This window comes from Sylvia atricapilla, chromosome 26, assembly GCF_009819655.1.
Source record: "Sylvia atricapilla isolate bSylAtr1 chromosome 26, bSylAtr1.pri, whole genome shotgun sequence".
Classification (NCBI taxonomy): domain Eukaryota; kingdom Metazoa; phylum Chordata; class Aves; order Passeriformes; family Sylviidae; genus Sylvia; species Sylvia atricapilla.
In genome coordinates, this window is record NC_089165.1 from 468,676 (window position 1) to 486,714 (window position 18,039).

Below are 18,039 nucleotides of genomic sequence, written 5' to 3' on the forward strand. Positions count from 1 at the left end.
AAAGAAGAGTTTATGTGAAAGGGAGAACATTAAGGAAAGAGACAGGGGAGGCAATGTTTTGGCTCATAAACACACCTGTTACACCTGTAACACCACTTACCCTGGTTCTCCTACAGCCAGGAAGAGGCAGGTTCTTCTGGACAAGTTGACATATCCTAACTTAGCCTTCTAAGGAGGCAGGAATTAATTGATCACAAGAGGTATTTCCCTTCTCTCCATACACTATATACGACTTTAAAGAACAAGGCCTAGCTGAGGGACATTTAAGCCATGAAATGTTAGGACAAATAAACTCAATCATGCCTAGAAAACTGTATGACCACCTGTGGCCTGGGAGAAAGAGCTGTCTAGGCTGCAGCAGTCCTTCAGATCCAAAGGCCTGTGCTCCTCATTCTACCATCTCCTGGACAGCAAAGGTACAGATACTCCCTGAAGACGAATCCTGGTAACTGGGCATTTCTTGTGCATGATATTATTAGAACAAAGAGGAAAGTACTTCCTCCAGGAAAGCTGTGTCTGCTGCAACTTACACTTCAAACACTTCATCTAAGTATCAAATGCCAAAACCTTCCAGGGACCACAGAAAGTATTTTCCCTTTTTTGACTATGCCAGCCATGCTGGCTAGAGTGTCCTGGAGTCAGATAACTTCCCTGTAAACATATGGAGTTTAATTAAATTAACAATCATATAGGAAAATCAAGTATTGGAAAACCATCCCTCTCCAAGGCTTGGCCATTTTCTTCTCTGCTGGGGATATGCTCCTCACTCAAGAACCCTGGTCCACAAGTGTCTTGAGCTGGAGACCACTTCAGAGCCCAGCAGAAGTCATTCTGTCCTCTCACAGCACAGGCAGCAGTGTCCTGCACTGCTGGCTACAAAACTCTCGACCCAGGGCTGCAGGTCAATTCTCCATCTCCACCTGCAGGTGTTGAAAACATGCCCCCTCTCAGTCCAGTGATCTCACAGCCTGACAGTTTTCAAAAGCCTTTCATGGTTTTTTCTAAGTTTCAACCAGCTTCTTAGTTAAAAACTAAATCAACTAGACTGAACTGCAGGAGGTATTTCCCCCATACCCACAGGCCAGCCCATGGTTCCCAGAGGTGGCTCTGGGCTCAGACAAGTTTCCTACTCTGGGTTCAGAGATCAGGCACAGTGGCAGTCAACACTGTTACTGTTTTTACATTGAACAAACCACAACATAAATCAATGGCTGCTTAAAAAAAAAAAAAAAAAAAAAAATACAATTCTATTAACAAATTATCTTTAATCTATACTGGACAAAGTTGACACCTTTCCTCTGTAAAGGAGGCTGCAAAATTCAATTACTGTTTATGAAGTGCTTGGATGTCATAGCAGTAAGCTCCTCACAGAATCTAGTGAGAAAATGAATAGTTTGCTCTTGGTGAGCAGGGACACAGCAGGATTAACGCAGTAGGATTAACACAGTGAGCATCTTCCATCCATGCCCTGCTTCTGGAAGACACAGCCTGTGACCATGAAAACCATACTATAACACAGACAGACAAGAGGCCTGAAGTAAAAACTAAGGCAATTTTGGTCATAGCATTTCCTGATCTCCAAGAAATCAGGAAGTTTACACAGAAGCATTTCAACTTGGTCATGTAGCTTCCTCCCAGCACTCACCAAAATGTCTCCTGCAGCCCAAAATCAAGCCTCAGGCCACCTCCTAAAGGATCTCAAAACCACATGGACAAAGCTAGTTCTTAATGAAATTGCTGGTCCCTTCCCAGAGATCAGCTGTGCTGCCACTATGACCAGCTCTAAGTTTGCCCAGGCTGGAAAGGCAGGACACAGCAAAACCATCAGCAAGACCTGCTTTCTCCTCAGAGGCCCAGCAGTAGCACGTAGCATGTTACCAAATTCCCTTGTAGCCAGGTGACAGCAAAAAAGCTAGAATGCTCGAATAGCCTCTCACACATGGAACAGACCCTTCTGCCATGCAGCATGCTTCTGCATCATTCCTAGTCCTAGTCTCCACCCATTTATCCTCTGCTCTTAATTTCTATTCTGATTTCACAGCTTTAGTTGATGAACAGTGGATTTTTATCAGGGCTCTCAGCAGCACACTCACCACAAACACAACTTCCCTCAAAGTTTCAAAACACTCCCCACCCCTCCTCGCAACCAAGAGGCAGAGAACTTCCCAGATAAGGTGGCTGGGGGAACTGTGTCATTTTTAAATTACTAAGCAGCCTCTTTCCCCAGCCCTCTTCTCAGAAACAGATAAACAACTTGGAGATGACACTTCCCAAAAGTATTTGGTGAAGAGCTGCAGCCTGGTCTGGTAATGAGATTGCATCAGACTGCAGGCTGAGTATTAGTGGAAAGTGCCAGTCAGCTGGCCAAGTGGTTATCAGCTCCATCCAAAAGACTCCGCACTAAGGGCAGAGCCTCTGCTATGAGTGGGAGCTTCCTAAAGTGGTCACACTTGGTCAGTCGACCTCTAAGCCCCAGCAAACCTCAAGGGATGAAGCATACTCACTGTCATTGCCTCTGCCCAGCACAGATTGCAGCGGTGCAGCAGCTCAAGGTGGCTGTAATAGCTCCAAAGAAAAATAAGAAACTGAACTCCAGGTCACTTTCGCAGGCTCCAGGCAAGGATCAGAGGGTTTATAGCATGGCTGAAGTAATCAAACAAAACCAGGTGTCATTTCCAGCCAGGTGAGCCATTTTGCTCTAGCAGGAGCCTTCCAGCCAAGGTGCTGGAGGCACAGAGCACATGTGTTGATGAGCTGAGCAGGCTGTGCAAGGCCCCAGCACACCAGAGTGCTGCAGCCACAGCACACACTGCTGGTAACCACACTCCATCGCCTGAGGGGCAGAGTACTGCCAGCCCCAAAAGAGGGGCAAGAGCAGCCTGCTGCCGTGGGCTGTATTAAACCAGGTCATATGCTGCTTTCCAAGCCATGGAAAACCTTACTGTTCTGAGCTGCTGACAAGGGAACTGCTATGGGGCTGTACTATGAAGGCCAGCTGCATGTTAGGCTCTGCTCTGTAACAGGGATCACTCTCACCAGCGACCTGGTGACTTTTCATCAGGTGCTAACCTGCCTCCATGCTCACAAGGCACTTCAGGCAAGCTGTTCCCCAGCAGACACCACAACAGAGTAGATCATCCCCTTCCACTGTGCTCACAGACAGTCCCAAAATACCAGAAGTAACAAATCACTGGAATCCCAAAGCCTTTCCCAACTGGCAGTAATGGCTCAAGGAGTCCATTCCTCTCTGAAAACACAGTGACAGCTCTCCTATGTTTGAGTCCACTAAATGCTGCCCACCCATCACCTCTCAGCACTCACAGTTTCTTTGCTGATCACCATACCCTTACAGGCTCTAGTCCAGAGGGGCTTTTCACAGATTTCAACAGGAATTAAAATTGATTGTCCTGGAATGCTTATTCACCCACACTGGAGTACAGACAAGACTTTTCTGTCCCACTCTCCCAGCAAGCTCCTCATGCCAGATGTAGGCACATAGTTGGTGCCACAGGAAAAAGTCCTCCAATACACACTGGCCTTTGAGCTTTTACTTGAGTGTGCAGTTTTCCAAGCCTATGCTTGTTACGAGGTGCCACAGCATCATGAAAGATGGCTGAATGCACTGCCATGTGTTTGTTTCTGGACAGGAATATTTTACCACCTCTTAAGGTAAAACATCAGAGACTTGCACTCATAACTTGGCCTGCCTAAGCCCTAACAAGCTTACTGCCCCATGGCTTGCCTGCACTATGTTCTCAAAACCAAGATACAGCCCTTCCTAAATGTTTTAAAGCAGTGTTTTGCAACCTCTGAAACAACCATTTGAGAGACACCGGCCAAAGCACCAATTTATACGTTTGAGCAACTAGGAGAGAAGCAGTAAGATGCCAATAGCAGCAACCACTGAGGAAATGCTTATCCAAATTACTGTGCTAGATACGTGGTTTGGATTAGTGCTGTCCATGAGAGTCAGTTGTAAGTTAAACAGTCATTAAAATTTATTATTCATTTTGCTAACCGAAGTTTGAATGCTCCCCCAGTTGGTGGACTCTTTTCCACTCCAAGGTTCACTAGGAGGAGACAGGAGTGTGAGAGATAGAGCTGGGGACTGTGGAACGGAGGAGGGGACAAATATTGTTTTCAGAGGGAGGTGGGAAGAGAAAAGAAACAACCTCTGGAATTGATGGGAATGGAAACAGAAATGTGAAAAGCAACTTAGAATTCTGGTTGTGACTCAGTTTTGACCTAACTGATGGGGCAAGATGTAGTGATGTGTTATTTAGGAGTGGAGCTGAAGCCTGGACCCAATAAGCCTCTCCAGTGGAAAAGCCACTTGGGAAAACTCAAGCAAGGCAGTCAGCTCACACATCCACACAAGGCTAGCTCAGCTAGGAGAAGCAGGTGGCCTTGACACCAGATCAGTTCCAGCTGGTTTATTTCCAGGAGCCAAAGAGAAACCCAGAGTCAAGAAGGGGAACATCCACTTGTCTCCGCTTAAGTATGGGAATCAGCAGCCAACGACCTTGAGGTATGGGGGAGCAACAAAAGGCAGCTAAGGTCAGTATTCCATAGGGGAGACAAGGCCAGTCACCGGCTCCCACAACCAATGGAGACACACTGAGGACAGGAGAAACCAAGGGCATGGGGCATTGCAGCGGGAGGAACTGCAGCAAACCATCATGTACAGAGCACCATTGGGGAGTTCTCTCTGTCAGGCTGGGCAGGTAACTGTGGTTTGTCCTGCCAAGGCCCGGGGTATTATGTTGAGGGGCTGCAGGGATTCCACAGCAAGGGGAAGGAGAGGGTGGACAAGAACAGTCACCACTACTAATCTGAAATAACTCTGCCTCCACACACACTCTGGTGGCAGGCAGCAACAAATCTCCGACAGCCGACAGGTAACAGGAGTCTGTTGCTAAGAATCGGCTCCCAGACCTCCCACTGCTGATGGCTGCAGGAATGTGAGGCTCCCAAAATTGCTGTGTAAATGCCCAGCTGCAGGGTGACACTTCTCTGCAGTCACACAGTGTGTTGAAGGAACCCCCAAGCCAAGCTAGCAGCACACTGACATGGGAGAGCTCACACAACTGCAGATGTATTAAACCATCTTCTAAGCCTTAAGCCTTTTGTACTGTACCTCACTGGTTTACTTATTCCTCTTTTGGGGATGTACACTTGAACCCTGAGGTCAGACAATGGATTGGTCCATGCTGCCTTTGTTCCCAAAACAAAAAACCCAACCCACCAGCCAGAGCCTGCATTGTATGTTCCAGCTCTGCAAGGCTGATGGACTGATCCCCCTATGGTCAATACAGAAAGGAACACGAGCAGCTGAGCCCTGTCCTGTTTTCTCTTTCAAACAGGAGAAGCACAGAGCAGCAGGAAGGAGCAAGGCCTAAACGTTTTGAAGCACACAGTCATGGGAAGACAGGTCTTTTACAAACAGTATCAGCAATCACATCTCACTTTTCAGAACAGAACATGACGAGAAAGGCATATGCAAGAGAGCTGCACTAATCCAACACTGAGGTAAGATTAAAACCAGCAGCAAAAAAAAAAAAAAAAAGAATATTTATGAGAACTTCCTATTTCAGTGAGTCATGTTGTGACATCTGCATTTTGATGCTCAGGCATTAAAAAGCAAAGCCACAAGCACAGTGCTTGCCACTGGCAGGCGGCATGTGGGCAGGTCACAGGTAGGAGCTACCCCAAACACCTCTACTGCTTATTTGCCTGGTCTGACAACGGTCTTGATCTCTCCAAATAGACTCTTTGTGAGTACAAAGGTACTACAAGGAGGAGGAGACAGCAAGAATGACAAGGACAGTAGGGCTATCAGTCTTTTTCTCTCAAATGATATGGAAATAAAAACAAAGCAGGAAAAAACGGTACCTCTGTCAAGGGTCTTGGTCTTCTTTCTACAACAAACTCTGTGTGGCAGAGCTCACAGTAACTTGTGTTGGAGGAGGATAACCATTTTTCCAGGCAGCTCTTGTGCACGGTGCCGAGTGTTCCTGTGCAGTCACATGGGGAAAGCAGTCCCTCCCCATTTCCACCTTCATGACAGATTCGACAGATGGGACCATCACTAAAGAGGCAAAACAAGAGACAAACAGAATGAAATCACAGTCAGAGCAGGCAGAACAACACAGCCATAGGATCTGGTCACACCAAGACCCAGGAAGGCACATGAACAGCAGAGTGTGTGGCACAGCATGCCAGGAGATTGCTGCAGTAAGATACCAGTTTCAGGGGACCATCCTGGTGCTCAGGACATTTTAAATCATTTAAAATCTGGAGACCCATAACAACAAGAGAAGATGGCACACCAGCCTGGTAAGCTCAGCTGGCCACAGAAGTGAGTACAGTGCATGTCCCACAGTCTTCAGCTCTGCTCACAGTGGGCAAGGGCCAACACCAAGCCTGAAGCTCTCATGCAAATCAAGAAGCCCAAGGCGAAGCTGAATGACCCGCAGCAGTCACAGCATGCCCCAGCCACCTGCAGCTACTCAAGAGGTTGGCAATCAGGTCACATTAAGCAGATCACCTACCCACTCACCCCACCTCGGTTCTGCAGCTTGGGCTGAGCAGGAATTGCACAAAGAACAGCAATATCTCAAGACACAACTGAACTGACCCTGGAAGCTCATCTCTCAAAGAACACAACATATTTCACAGCAAGCAGGCACCCAGACCAAGGTCTCCAGCATACAAACTCTGCCCATCAGTGCACAGTAACTCTCCAGCATCCCATGGGCACACTCTCCCCAAAGCAACAACTGCTCTGCAGTGTTCACCCTCTCAGTGGCTGCAGAAATGCTCTGGTGCTTCATGAACAACACCTCCTTGGCCATGAGTTCCAATTACAGACTCACACAGAACCTCAAAGACCTCACAGAACTGGAGATACCTACCAAAGAAAGTAACAAACACTTTCAGAGACACTTGCAACCTTCCCCACAGGAGGCCTGAGCTGCTCATCACACTCCATTTGTTCCCAAGGTACTCCTCACACCTTCAGCTGGCACCACTGACTGTGAACAATTGATGCTACACCTTTCAATAGACCAGCTTGCTCAAAGCCCCCAGCCAACCTGGCCTGGAACAGGAACACTTACAGGGATGGGGCATCCCAGCTGGCATCCCAAGGCACAGGTTCCTCAGCAACCCTCTGCCACATATGCCAGCCCCATGATGAGGATGTTTTGGGCTCCCTGGAAAGCTGCAGATGGCTCTAGACACCAAAGTTCGCTGTTCCCAGCAGTTCAGTTCATCTCTTCAGCATTCACCAGTCACTGAGATCATTTAGGAACCAACTGGTGGACAGCAGAGGCCCAGGACAGGACTGTGTTCCCTGGACCACGGAAACCAGGCCTTCACTAGTACCTCACTTCCCACCTTCCAAACAGCCATTTCTTTCACACAATTTTCCTCTTATATCAAAAGCTGCCCAGATTGGGGGTATGAAAGAGGGTGAAAAAGGAACATTTTTATTTCAAAGACCCTATTGTAGGTCCTCTCAAAATCCAGGTGAGTGGTATCACATATCACCTCTTTCTAGATACTGTTGACAGGACAAAAGTCACACTGAACCCATATTACAGTTCACACTACACTGCTATTCTGACTTCAAAAAACCCCACCTGACTGCAGAAGTTTGTGGGATTGCAACACAACAGTCAGAGCAAGCCCTTAGCCGTCTTCAAAAGCAGCAGCACCACTTCCATTAGTTTGCACAGAAAGCAAGAGTGAGACATTGAAGCACAGTTCAAGGAAAAGGAGCACACTGGGGAAAAAGGTTAGTGGGCCATGAAGGAAAGAGAAGAGTCAGCAAGGAAGAGCACATCAGCTCACTAAAGGAGAAGCAAGATTCCTCTCTTTGTGTACCACAGGAGATCTCTACCACTTTCAATTCAATATTTAGCTGGTTTCATCCCAATTGGACTTTTATTATTTAGGGCTGTGAAGCAAATTACACCCAATGTACACCATTCCCTTCTCTCTGCCAAACATCGCTGGTGAACCACTGACCCATGTTCTTTCCTTTTTACACACCTTTCATTGAGGGGACTTCTTCAGCCAAGACAATCCCTGCAAAAGGTGCAACAGATGTCTGGGGAGGTGGTGGAAACTTCATCCTCAGAGATACAGGAAACTGCATCAGACAACTCTAAGCAGGCTTGCTCTAAAAGGAGGCTGGATCAAGACATCCAATGGAATTCCCTTCCAATTTGAATTATTTGATGATTCTGTAACATTTACTGCCATAAAATGCTACCAGAACAGCCCGCACACAGAGCCTTAGTGACACAGACAATCCCCTACAGGCTCCACTGCTCTCATGCATCTGTCGTTTCCTAAGAAAAGCATCTGTCAGATATTTCACCTGCTCTCTTCCTGTTTGAGAAGTTTCATGATTCCACAGCATTACTACAACCTTGGCCACCAACAAACAATCCAAAATGAAAAAAATTTGCTGACAGTGTGTGAAAAAAAAATTCTTATCAGACTTCATTTTCCTTCCTTCCTTTCCCCCCTGCCCCGGGTGGGGGCCCACTCACACTCCCACATGATACACACTCAGACACAGTTTTCCAGCAGGCTGAAGACACCATATCAGTAATTCAACATTCCAGTGCAGTCACGCTGCTCCTGGCTTTGCTGCACTAAGTGCTGGTGACAAGGAAGACACTGAATCCCACCACCATAAGAAACAAACTGCTGCCCATGTAGAAACATAAGAAATCCTGTTGGGGTTTTTTAACCTGTTTCCAGGCAGTTTTCCCACGCAACTATTACACCCTCACAAGTTGTAAAGGGTAAAACAACTTCTTACTCAAACTATCCACTGCCAGAGAGCAAGCCCAGTTACTTTCACATTTTTATTGACCTGCTCCAGGTTTGCTGGATGCAGCAATTAGATTTGCCTCTATTCTCATCCAGCTTCCCTGCATCCCTCCCCCATGTCTGCAATCACTGTTTTCATATCGCATAAATGTTTGACCAAACTCATTGAAAAAAATAACAGCTGTTCAGACAGGATTTCTGAACACAAAATGTGACAGCTCTCAGTAGCTGGACTGAACAATGCTGCCAAATGTCCTCTGCCCTGGAAGCTGCTCAAAATAAATGACAAGAAGTCACATCAGGAGGAGTCTGAGCCAGCAAAGCTGCTACATATCCCCTCTAGCTTGATGCTGTAGTTCCTGCAACACAAACAGCCTCCCCTCGCTGCAGCTGAAAATCAACACCACTCCTTTACTCCATGGGCATTCCTGGAACAAGGGCTGTGGTCCCCTTCCAGACCTTCCTTCAAAGGTCTCCATGAATGGCACAGCCCTACAAACAGGGCCTCACCTTCACCAAGGCCATAACAGCGGCTGCAGCTCTGGGGCTTCCATGAACACACCAGCTCCAGGCCACCAGTGCACGGGACAAGGCCTGGGAGCGGCCAGCTCCCAAGGATTCACACTCATATTAGCGCTCTGGCTAACTCCTTCACAAAACCAGACTTCGCTGTCTCCCTGTACCCCTGAGCTACCGAAACGGGGGAAGAGCCCAGCTGCAGCTCCGAGCCCTGTCCCTGCAGGAGCCTCACCTCTGGGCGCCCAGAGCCTTGATGACTGTGGAGAGGAGCCGCCCGTCCTTGGCGGTGACCTGTGTGATGTACTGCGGGCGGCCGAGGTCCGACTCCTCCACCGCCTTGGAGAGGGCAGCGCTGCCCGGACAGTCGCAGAGGGAGCCAGGGAGGTGGCAGCAGTCGCCTGTCGTCATGGCAGCTCTGGGCCCCTCTGTCCCGGGGGCCGGCACCCAGGAGACCTGCAGGAACAGCTCTACAGTCAGAACCCAGAACCCGGGAGTGCCCAACACCTCAAATTCCTCCAGCCCCTCTTGCACTAGCAGCACCTCAGGGCCCCAGCACACACACGTTTGTGAATCTTCTGTCCCCTTTAATAGGCTTTGTGAGGCTGCCTTACCATAAAATGAAGGCTTCCAGTGTTCTACTTACATAACTTACCATCAGAATTGCAAATTTGCCTTTCCCAAAGAGAATTCCTGGTAACCACCCTTTAACCTGATGAAGCTTTTCAAACTGAATGTGCTGACACAGAGATGGGGAAGGCAACCAGAAGCCCTGTGGGCCTATGCTGTTTTGGATAGAGCCATCTTGATAATTTATATTCATACTCTCCATAAATACAACAAAGCTTCCCCTGAACAGGGCATCTAAACCAATTTACGTGGCTGGGTTCAGCAGGCCCTTCTCAGCTGCCTTCAGGAGCTTTCTGAGCACTTGAAAGACTGTCCAAGCCCAAAAGGTTCCCCATCCAATCTCTGACCTTTTTTCTCTTTGTTTTATTAAAGAAATGCACATGCTCCCATTTCTATATCCACTGTGGTACATCCCAACAGTGAATGTGTGGGTATGACCCTCCCAAAAGCACCAAAAATCCTCCCTGGGAAAGGCAGCAGGCCAGTCTGCCTCCTTTCCCTTTCAACTGTTCATACCAATCATGATTTTTACAAGAGCCACTTGCAAACAGCAAAGCACACCAGCACATTTTCAACATTTACCCAGCAAAGAGAAGACGTGGAACAAACAGCAAATGCAAGAAATGGAGAGAAGATGAAGAGAAAAGCCCAACACAGCAAACCAGGAGCTGGCTCTGATGAGCCACGTATGGACAGGAGAGATCTCTGCTTTTGAGATAAGGCAGCAGCTCACCCAAGCTGCCAGAAACAGCCATATTCCTCCCTGGCAGGGGATATCTCATCCCCAAAATCAGGTATTCTCTGCGGATTTAGAGAAATCCTAGTTTTGCCAATTTCCTTTAACTTGGTCCCTGAGAGGGAGCTGTGCAGAAATTAAGGGCTGAGGTTACAGTGAGTCAGGCTGAACACAATCCAACAACACTGTACTGCTGGTAAAACCAAAATCTCTGTGTCTGTTAACAGGACTGCCTTATGCAAGGTATGTAGAGTAATTCCTGTGTGCCAGCACTGCTGGGATCAGAGCTGGAATGCTGCCTCATCCTTGTGGCTGGATTTCAAGATGAAATAAATCCATAAAAGAAGTACAAATTAAAGCAATGAAAAGGAAAAAAGGGGAGGAATAAAAGGAAAATAACCACAACCCCAAATAAGATACATGAAAACAATTAGGTTTTTTAAATTTTGGGGGAGTGGGGGAAATCTGCAATCTTTGCCTCCTGGAGGTAGGAAGACAAACCTTCACCATCCCATCCAAGGAAAGGCTTCTTTGTTTTGAGATCTCTGAGCACAACAGGAGTCAAACATTCCCACAAAACTGCAGTTCTGTCAGGTTCAACTAAGCCAAAAATCTAACTAAAATAACTAAAGAAAATAAGGGCTTGTTCCTGATTGTAGGCTTGGGCACACTACAGAGGAAAAAAAAAAAAACAAAAAGCCGTTACAAGATCACAATCCTTGAAGCTCTGAAAACACTGATTTGGGTAAGCACAAGTGCTTTTTCATGTCTTGGAAATTAAGCAACTCACACAACAAGCTGTCAGGACAGCTTCCTTCATGTACACACCTTCAAGAGGGAGAGAGCCCTTCACTGGTGTCTCAGAACCAGATGCCAACTTTGGTATCATCCCCTCACTGTACAGAATAGTTTCTAATTTCTGATAGAAGACTTTCTAATCTCTTTTTTAAAGCTGCACTTGATAACTATCTGTAATACTTCCTTTGCATCTGAGCAGGAATAAGCTTGTGGGCAGGTCAATCCTCTTCAACGTGAATGTCAATCTTTTCATCAACTTAAAAATTAACTTCACAAACTCATCCTCTCTCTCCTGTGCAAAGAAAAAGAACACATGGGGGTAGTTTTCTTATTTCTCCTTCTCCTCAAAAAAAAAAAAAAAAAGAGTGCTACAAAACTCTACAACTTCAAGGAGCAAAAAGTAAGATGATAAATGCTATTGGAATTATTTAAGTCAGCTGTTCTGCAAGTTAAGGAGTTCTTTAAAATTAACAACCTCTTACTGAAAACAAGCATGAGAAGATATATGCTTTTAATAAAAAAAGGTCGGTTCCATCTGTTTGGCCAAAATGTTGTTTATTTTGAAGTCCAGAGGAAAAAGTCCATTCTGTGTACTGATATAAAACTGCCTTTCACTGACTGTGCCCTGGGAGTATTTATACTGAGGCCCTTTGTGCTCCACATCTAACAGACAGAGGCAGCCCCATGGCCTTGCCCTAAGGCCCTGCTTGGGCTGGAAGGGAATGGCCACCCTATCTTTCTTCAGGAAGCGTGTGGGTTTCTGTTAGGAGTTATTTGGCGTTTCCTTGTCGAGGTCCAGCCCAGGGTGGAACCTGAAGTCACTGCTTTAATATCTGACTCATGCAATTCAGCAAATATGAAGGAAAAGCAGCAAGATTTTCATCGTTAGTAAAGAAGTAACTGAAATCCAAAGACAACATCTGCAGTGCACCCAGATCCCAGTTGCATACCCAGTGGAACAAGAACCATGGTGTACAGCCGAGTCAGTCCCTTTCCTGATCCCTGAAGGATCAGCTCATCAACACACAGCCTTCTCTCACAATTGTCAACAGCTCACCCAACCCAAACCCAGTGTTTACAGAATCGTTCAAGTTGGAAACAGCCTTTGAAATCATCTGGTCCAACTGCTCCCCCAGCACTAACCCATGTGTCCCCAAGTGCCACATCCACACAGCTTTTAAATCCCTGCAGGGATGGTGACCCCACCATTGCCCTGGGCAGCCTGTGCCAACACCTGATCACCCGTTCCATGAAGGAATGCTTTCAGCCTAAACCTCCCCAGTACAACTTGAGGTTATTTCCTCTCTTCCTGTCACTCATTACCTGGGGAAAGTGACTGAACCCCACGTGGCTGAACTCTCCGGGAGTTTTAGTGAGCAACAAGGTCCCCCCTGAACCTCCTTTACTGAACACCCAGCTCCCTCAGCCACTCATCATCAGATTTGTGCTCCAGCCCCCTCTCCAACTCCATTTACAGCAGAAACGTTAAAATCCCAGGCTGAGAAACAAGACCCAAACAGCTGGTTTGAACCACGAACTTTTTTTTTTTTCTAAGCACCTGTGTTTTCTGAGCCCATTCCTTGGGGATATGTTTCTTGTCTACATTTTTTTTAAAAGTCTCTACATTTATTATCAACATCCTCTCTGCTGCCACAGTTAGACATAAGCAAATAAATGGGAAGTCTCTTCTCAGCAACATTTTGCATCCTCAGCTTCTGAGCAGATCCAGATCATAAAGGGCTGAGTTTGTAGATAATTACTCAAACTGAAAAAATCCAAACCCTGTTTGTGGAAAGCTGACTCAGAAGAGCAAATTCCAAAACTTAAACATGTGCAGCAAAACGAGCCAGTTCCTCAAAGAGCAGCTCATGTTCTGTCACTGTTCCAAGGCAGAGACCAAGGTGCTGGTGGCAGGATCCCACTCCATGGCTTGAGTGAAAGACGCCTGCAAGATACTCCCCCTCATCAGTTCTCATGCACTGCAATGAGATATGAAACCCAGTTTATATTATCCAAAGGGCAATGAGGCAGGCAAAACTCCCTCAAAAGACTGCAGAGATCAGGCTGGACCAGTACTCTCCATGCAGGAGATGTGCCCAGCAGAACTAAGCAGGAGTCAAGGAGCTAAAGGGTCCCCCAGCTCTGCTCTCCATATTTGTGGACTTTGAAGATGGACAAAACAGTTATTTCTCCCAGACAGGGAAACCACAGCAGGCCAGATGAACACCTGGATCAAAGCCACAAAGGGAAAAGCATAGTCAAGATAAGAAAGACAACAGGAAAGACTTCAGCCAAATGATAGTGGTAATGGGGACTGTCAGGTGCATGGCTGTTGTGGCTCTGCCATGCTGTTCGTGGCATGTCCACTAATGAATATCCCAACCAGTCTAAAGACTTGGAGCCATCCTGCAGCTTTGATAGGATCCAGAGCGGACTAGAATCAGAACCAGCTCCACCTGCTTTGGGTGCCGCATGTAAACACCAGCTCCAGAACAGACTGGCTTTCCTGGGACATCTCCATCAAGAAAAAACCCAACACATGAGGCTGCCAGCAGCCCAGTCTGGTCCTCTCACTGAGCAACCCATTTCCCTGATTACTACAACCAAGACCTGGCACCTCACCCATGGTATCACCAGAGATAATCAAGCTGTGTAGCCAACATAACTCATCCATCTGTACACAAGGACTTTTGTTTTTTTTAGCAGGTAATCCACTCACTGATGACAGATCAGAGCTCTGACCACTGCTCACATGAGCTGATGTTTGAGCCTGGGTGCAAGGCTTCCCAGCCTGCTTTGCAAAGCCCTTTTAGCCACTTTGGGCACACAGACACTGAGTTTTCTAATCATATGATCCTGCAAATGTCACAAGTGAACTTTCAGTTGCTAAAGGGCATTTCCAAACATCAGTGCTTTCCTTTTCACCACTAAAACTGGATTTTCCAAATCCGGGGCCCTACAACCATCTGAACATCTTTCTCCATCTCGACAGAGACTATACAGAGAATTGCTTGCTGCTGCACATCTGCTCCCACACACCCCATCTCATACAGCTAATGTACATCTTCTCATGGCCCAGGTTCAATCTCAGGTGTGCAGCACATCCTCTAGCACCAGTTTTGCCTCTTGAGGCACTGGCCTCACCAGTGTACCTGTAGCCCCCATGCTCTGGGTTACTGGCAAAGTACCTCCTCTTCTACATCTGGCCTCTAGACCCTCAAATGATCACACACCTAAGGAATGTCACCAGAGATACACATAGATGCAATGCAATTAGTGGCCTGAAGTGCTCCCTGCTACTGTGAAAAGGTTGTGTGTACAGCGACTGAAGAGAAAGGGTCTCCATGGTTTGCATCATGAAGCTAATTTTATTAAACACACTGCTGGTTTATATACCTTTCAAGCATAACAACAATATCTACGTCTCTTAGTAACATTGCTTAGCTATGGGCTAGTACAGACTTGTACAGGCCTGTACTGTCTCGCATGCTAACATATATACATACACCTTGCTCTCTTCCTTCTTCAGGATCTTGCCTCAACCTGCCAGGGCCTGTAGCCCTCTAGCAAATCTACTTCTGCAATGAGTTCAGAAATACTTTGAGTCCTGCTTCCAAGCTGTATTCCCACAGCTGTGTAAGTGGATTAATCTAAAGAAAAGAAAACATAACAAAAAAAAAAATCAAACCAAAAAACATACCCCAAGAACTGGCCCCAAACTGCGCACAGCTTTGTTTTCAGTTTTGTTTGTTTAAGCATACTTTCTGCTAAGGGTTGAAAATCACAGTATTATTTTGTTCTTTATTAAAAATACGTTATTTTATACTGACTCCCCAAAGTTACCCTGCAGGTCTGCTACGTAACACCTTAAAAGCACCCAAAAAGCCAGCACAGGATCTGCCCACAACTGACCAATCAGCAACTCTTCCCACCGCTCAGGGCCTGGGAAGAAATCTCATTAGTCCTATGCTCAGAAGTCACCTGAACACAACAGCTCTAAAGTAAGGGTGCAAGGAGCCCTTGAATCCAGTGAGAAAAGTGACACAGCATTATATGGCATATACCTCAATATTCACAACAAGATCTGATGCCATGCAACAGCTTCTAAAACATTCCAAAATTTGGTAAAAAAACACATGGGAAAACATTTCACTCTCTAGGAGCTTCTTTATTTCCTGCCCCACCTGCAACATTTGGTTGGCAGTTGCAACTAAAGGAGATACTGTAAAAATTTCAGCCATAACTTGCTCTTCAGAGGATGACAGCAGAGCAGTGTTGTGGATCAGAGCCAGGGGACAGCCCTGACCTTGGGCTCAAAACAAACCTCAAAAAGCAAGGGGAAAAAAAATAATCAAGGCACAACATTCTGGGAGCTTGTAAACCTTCTGATAAAGCTTCACACCAGGAAACTCCTCCTACACCTTTAAAAGCAAAAGCTTTGGGCTGACTCCAGATCCTCACCTGCCTCAAGGCTGGGGCTGTGTTTAAAAACACAGGCTCAAAGTTTAACCCTGTAACACCCAGGAGGAGGTCAGAAGCTTGGAGGACACAGTCTTTCTGGACTCCTGCGTTTGTCACATTTGTACATGACCACAGCCAGACTTGGCTGGGCTGCCTCTCCAATATTCCAAAAATACAGCTCAGCAGCAGTCAATGGTAACTCAAGGCTTCACTCACTGGCTGCTTTTGGAGACAAACAATCATAACTTCTCTATACGAAGAAACTATTTAGACATATTCTAGAAGCTCTCTGAAGTCTTGATTATTTAGATTATGGCAAATGGGTTTGCAGACACAGATGAAGAGATAGTCTTCCACTTCCATTTTTGCCAAGGAGATACATTGCCTTGATCTGACTTCTATTCCCCACTGGTAGAAAAATACTACAGCAAGCCTTGGTGATCAATAATTGCTGTTTTCCAAAGCCAGCATCCACACACATCCCTCCTGTTCAAAACTTCAGCATATTAGATCAACACCTGCTGTAGTTTCACTTAATCTCCACGTCTTGAAGCAATGGAAAACTATTGGCTGGCAAAGATGGAGCTCCTGTGGCACAGCTCCTGTGGGGCTTGGCAGGGCTCCCAGCAGGTGAGAACCCCAACTTTTGAATAAGGCCAAAGGCATGGGTCTCGTGTGGACACAGCAGAACTGCAACACAGCAGGGCTCCCTGGATTTCAGGATACCTATCATGTTGTACACCTGTTGGGAAAGATGGGACAGGAAGGGCTTATGGATATGATTGTCTGGTAAGAAATACTGGAGATATAAAATCTGTGAGTGAAATAGAAATGAAGGGCAGCTTTGAGATGCAGGCATGGCAGGCAGGAGGACGGTGAGTAACTGGAGACAGGCTGAAGGACAGAAAACAAAAGGACCCAAGAATGCAGTCCATCTCCACTCTGCCAAGGCATCAAGGAAAAAGTAGATAAGAAGAGTAGCCTTTAGAGTTTAGAATATAGGATGATATGGTAATTTAGTAGTTCTCAGAGGTTGCATGCAAAGTTTGTAGGTTTTGTATGTTGTGCCAGCTGGTCACTGTAAATCAGAATATTCAACACAAAAGGAGATAGAATGTGTTGGAACAAGGACCTTGCTCTCTTACTCTTACCCTCTTACCTCTTCACCTCTTCTCTTCTCGCCCCTTTTCCTCTCTTGCCTCTTTGCCCCTTCTCTTGCCCTCTCTCTCCCTCTGCTGCTTCCACCTCCCTCTCTCCTCCCACCCTGACCCCGGCACTTTTCTTACCTCCCTCACCTCATATCTCCTCTCTCTCTCCCTCTCTCTTTCAGGCTTCCCTCCAGCTGAGGCTGGTGGCTGAAAGCAGCCCTCTTTATCCATGACCCTTGCAATAAAACCATGTGTCTCTAGAATATCTCAGGTCTGCAGAGTACCTTGTCTCTGCCATCCACAGATGTCCCTACATTCACCCACTTGTTTCAAAAAAGTTTTCTTCATTGCCTAATAAAGTTACTCAATATTCAAAAAGAAGCAAAAGGTTCAAGCTTTGATGTTTAAAAAAAAAATCAGTAAAAAAGAAGCCTAAAGGATGATTTTTTTTCTTGCTGTGCTTGGGAATGATTAGGCTGTATGTTACAGCTGGAATGCCAAAATGAACAGCGTTATCTCAGATCTTTTGAGACTTGCTATCTGCCACAAGGCCATATGAAAGAAAAGTTTACTGCACTTTAATTACTAACATCTGGAAAAATGAATTGCAACATTAGAAGAAAATTCTTCACAGAGGGTACCTCCAATCAAAATTCACTCATTTTGATAACAACTTTCATAAGGGAACAACTGAAAACCAGCTGGGGCATGAGGAACACCTGTGACTCCTCTGAGGGTTATAAAGACATCAGCTTTTAGAGGTGAACAGCAGCACAACTCACTACATGATGCAACTACACAGTCTCTGCACCCACCTCCCTCTGAATTTTATCACACTTTCCAGGGAAAGAAAGATACATTAGAAAGACTTGAAACTGAAACCATGAACCAGGGTGAAAAAGA

At 46.3% G+C, this 18,039-nt stretch overlaps 1 protein-coding gene across 10 annotated transcripts in view; it reads right to left on the reverse strand.

The window, feature by feature from the left end:
* MARCHF2 (membrane associated ring-CH-type finger 2) overlaps positions 1-18,039 on the reverse strand; it is a 35,413-nt gene that overhangs the window by 12,144 nt on the left and 5,230 nt on the right. For 5 of the 10 annotated variants that reach the window (XR_010745431.1, XM_066336473.1, XM_066336478.1 and 2 more), the window contains 2 exons: positions 9,599-9,819; positions 5,893-6,088 (listed from right to left, as the gene is read on the reverse strand). Coding sequence is in view for 9 of the 10 variants with exons in the window: in XM_066336473.1 (XP_066192570.1) it covers positions 5,893-6,088; positions 9,599-9,774 (372 nt within the window). In the remaining variant the exon portion in view is untranslated. Of the gene's footprint in view, positions 1-5,892; positions 6,089-9,598; positions 9,820-11,557; positions 15,942-15,988; positions 16,731-18,039 lie in introns of those variants that run through there. The other 5 variants (XM_066336477.1, XM_066336476.1, XM_066336474.1 and 2 more) reach the window with 4 other exon arrangements.